The 3,854-nt window shown below is 29.6% G+C and overlaps 1 protein-coding gene across 2 annotated transcripts; it reads right to left on the reverse strand.

Moving 5' to 3' along the window:
• Nucleotides 1–1,001: 1,001 nt before the first annotated feature.
• LOC114185646 (nicotianamine aminotransferase 1-like) lies at nt 1,002–3,270 on the reverse strand. Of its 2 annotated transcripts, none has more exons than XM_028073504.2 (7): nt 2,954–3,270; nt 2,515–2,854; nt 2,219–2,437; nt 1,944–2,003; nt 1,707–1,862; nt 1,532–1,625; nt 1,002–1,442 (listed from the first exon to the last, which is right to left on the reverse strand). In XM_028073504.2, the coding sequence occupies exons 1-7, from the start codon at nt 3,187–3,189 to the stop codon at nt 1,324–1,326; spliced, it is 1,224 nt and encodes a 407-aa protein (XP_027929305.1). In that variant the 5' UTR covers nt 3,190–3,270; the 3' UTR covers nt 1,002–1,323. The 2 variants fall into 2 exon arrangements, with proteins under 2 accessions (XP_027929305.1, XP_027929304.1); XM_028073503.2 differs by having other exon boundaries at nt 1,707–1,865.
• Between the last annotated feature and the right edge of the window lie 584 nt (nt 3,271–3,854).

Here is a 3,854-nt window from a genome sequence, read left to right on the forward strand (position 1 = left end):
GATGTTTATGTTCAACGACTGTGAAAGTAAAACCGAATTAAAAACTATAATTTCATCAAACTAAATTGAACTAAAATATAATTTGTGAACTAAGATTAACAGTTTGAAATGAATTATTTTCATGAACTTAATTATTTTGTTAATCAAAAGTCTAAAAGATAATTTTTTTAATTTGAATTTTTTTGTGGAGATTCGTTAAAATTTTAAAATATTTAATAAATATAGCACTTTATTTATGAAAAATTTAATTCTGTATTCCTTACTTAATACTTATCATAAACATTTAGCGGTAAACTAAAATTGATTATTGAAATATACTATAATATCATAATATAAAATAAAATGATATTCTTTACAGAATTAGTAAAGAAACTGATGTTTTCATACGCGGAATTACTATAATTCATTAGAAAGAGACTTGAACACAGTCACGTTAACCTAACAATTTGAAATAAACTCTTACACTAATTCATTCAGTGATGCTTAAGTGATAATAAAATAAAAAAAATAGCTTAAGTGATAATAAAATAATTCACAAATTTTTTTATTGTTGATTATATAATGAATTTTATTTGTCTTAAGATCATAGAGCATACAAAAAAAAAAATGTTCCTTATTTATTTTAAGCAATACAGACAAAATATGTTGATACTTATACTTATAGGTAACCAAAGTTAAAATGTTGATAGTTAAGATCACAATTTTAAAAATGTAGTAATTTAACTTTAAATGTTTTTAAATTATCATCATATGATCCAATATTAATTAAATTGTTGTATGGTGTATCAATTGTCTCGTGATAGAAAATAAATGAGTCAAGTCACAATCAAATTATGACACTTTGATTATTACAATCTTAAGCAAAAAAGAATTGCACATTAACTATATTAATTATAGTTTTTGGTTTAGTAATAAATTGTTTAATTGAGCAATTAGTATCAAAGTTTAGTAGTAAAATCGTTACATAAACTTAAGGCGATTATTGGTCACCGATGATAAGATTTCATTTTTATAAACTAAAATTTCATTAATAATAAGAAATGCTTATATTCTAACATAAGGCATAAATAAGACTCGATGGAGACACACAAATAACTTGCAAAACCAAACTAGCTACGAGGAAAAAGCTAAGCCAAGACGAAGACACCAAACAAATAAAGCATAAATTATACAAACATACGGCCACAAAGGCAACTCCCTTACATCATTAATAAATTTATACTATATGACTGCATGTGATATTTAGCTGCATAGAATGTCTTATTGTAACTCAACACACCCAAAAGTAAACACACTTCCCACCACCTCCTCTGATAGCATGACTTATGACAACTTCGCATGCCTAAGACCGAATGCTTTTATCCTTTCAAGGCCTTCTTTCAGATCAGAAGGGTCAACGGCAAGACTAACCCGAATCCAATTCTTTAGTCCAACGATAACACCTACAAGTATGTTATCATCGGTCACGACATCTTCATCATTTTGTCACAAAGTCAATGGAATTTCAATAATCACATGAGAAAATTCTTACCAGGAAAAAGAATCACAGATTCCTCTTTGGCTAACTTACTGCAAAATTGTACATCATCAACAATGTCCTCCAGTTGGGAAAGGTTAATCTCCACCTACTCCATCATTTTTCATTAATTGATAATGTTACTAATCCACAACATTATGAAAATTGTAAAGTTCTTCATGCCACTCACCATTACAACCATGGCTCCTTCTGGTTTCAGAGGGCATGTCAAGCAAGGGATCTCCTTACACCCATCATAGAATATATCTGCAACCTCTCTCAGTATACCAAGATTATTTGAATGGAAATCGTTTGGAGTTTTCTCAAGGATGTCTGGTATTGCAGCCTGCTGATAATGTAAAAGATGCAGTCTTATTACACACAAACACATAGTTAATTGGTTATTTTTATATCAGTTCGTTATTACCTGCACGATGGTCGGAGGGTTATCAGTGATCTCTATATACTCGATTATTTTGGACACGATCTAATAAACAAGAAAAAAAAATATTAAGATGTCTGCTGATAAATTTCAACATGATTGAGTGTTATCAGTTTATTTTCTTGTAGGTTAAAAACTTAAACTTTATTATATATTCATTGAGAATAACAAGTTTTCTATCTCTAGGTTATTCACACTCAAACAACTATTTTAGAGCCATAATTTTTTAAGCACAAAAAGGTTATGAACAAAAAACAAACCCCAGATTCTTGAAGGATTCCTTGAGGATCACATATGGCTATCCAACCGATTCTCCAACCAGGAATAATCCATCTTTTTGAAAAAGAACCAATCGTAATAACTGGCACTATTGAAGCAAACTCTCCCATGGGCACAAAAGGTTTGCTTCCAAAAACTACGTGAGCATAAACTTCATCAGAGATGACAAAGATTCCAAGTTTGCTTGCAATCTCTGCAACCTGCAGTTAATAGTCATGAAAAATCACTACATTTTGTTTTTCTCAAGTTCAACGTAAGTTCGAGATAAAAAAGATACCTTTTTCAAATGTTCATACGCAAACACATTCCCACAAGGACTACTGGGGCTGATGATGACCAAAGCCACAGTATTCTCATCTGCTAAATTTTCTAAAGAGTCAAGGTCAACTTCCCAACCTCTATCAGGCAAAAGATCAAAATATCGAACTTCAAGGTGACAACGAGAGGCACGAAGTTCGTATTGAGGGTACCCTGGCTTTGGAAGGAGAATGTTGGCCCCAGGACGTGCAATGGAAGGTAAGATTATATCTATGGCTTGTGTGCCACCAATGGTCAGAAAAACATTCTCTGCTGAGAGCTTATGTGGAAGATGAACTGAAACATGGTCTGCAATAACCCTGTTATGTGAAAAAGTTTTATAGTTTGTCAGAAACTGATGAAGTGATTATTGGTATTAGATTGTAGAATGATTTAGAAAGAATTTTGAAGAAATAAACCTCTTAGCCTCAAGTAAGCCAAGAGTGGGAGGGTAACAGTTGAAGTTAAAAGATTGAACTGATGTTGTAACAGCATCATGAGCCACATTTGTAGTACGAAAGAGTGGGTTATCAGTGGGATCTACGCGACCAAGACGAATCACAGGTCTGGTGTCTTCATTGTTGACGCTGTCCAGCAACATGTCATAAATTCCTCCCACACTGATGCTTGAAGCATTCAAGTCTTTGTTCTCCATAATCTTAGTTGGAATGAGGATGATGAGGGAATTATGAGGAGAGGGTAGCAAAGATAGCTAAGAACACATACTAGGAATGAGACCAATGTTATATATATATATATATATATATATATATATATATATATATATATATATATATATATATATATATATATATATATATATATATATCATTTATTAGAAGCTATAACATGACAGAAAAAAATGGTACTGTATAAAATATATAAAATCATCATCAGTATTTTTATACAGTTTTATACTATTATAATAAAATAATGACTCCTGTTATTTTATAATGGGATTTTTATGTTAATGAATTTCTTTACAGAATAATTCATACACCTTCAATGAAAAAATCTTCCTTCATTTCAAAAATTTAACCAAAAAGATTGCATGGCATTAATTTAAAAAAAAATGAAATTGAGAATAAAAATAAACTGAAGAATCAACTTATTTTTTAAAAAAACAAAAGTTAAAAAAGTAATTATACATAATTTAAACATAACTTCAAAATATTAAAATCATATGTTAAAACTTAATGATAAAATATAAAAATAGTATCAAAATTTAAAATAGTTGTTAACATAAAAATAAAAGATTAAAATTATTATTTTATTTCAGGGAAAGAAAAGTTAAAAAAAAAAAAAGCAATTACCTCTATA

This window comes from Vigna unguiculata, chromosome 5 (assembly GCF_037176805.1).
Source record: "Vigna unguiculata cultivar grain cowpea cultivar isolate G323 ecotype 2 chromosome 5, ASM3717680v1, whole genome shotgun sequence".
Lineage (NCBI taxonomy): Eukaryota > Viridiplantae > Streptophyta > Magnoliopsida > Fabales > Fabaceae > Vigna > Vigna unguiculata.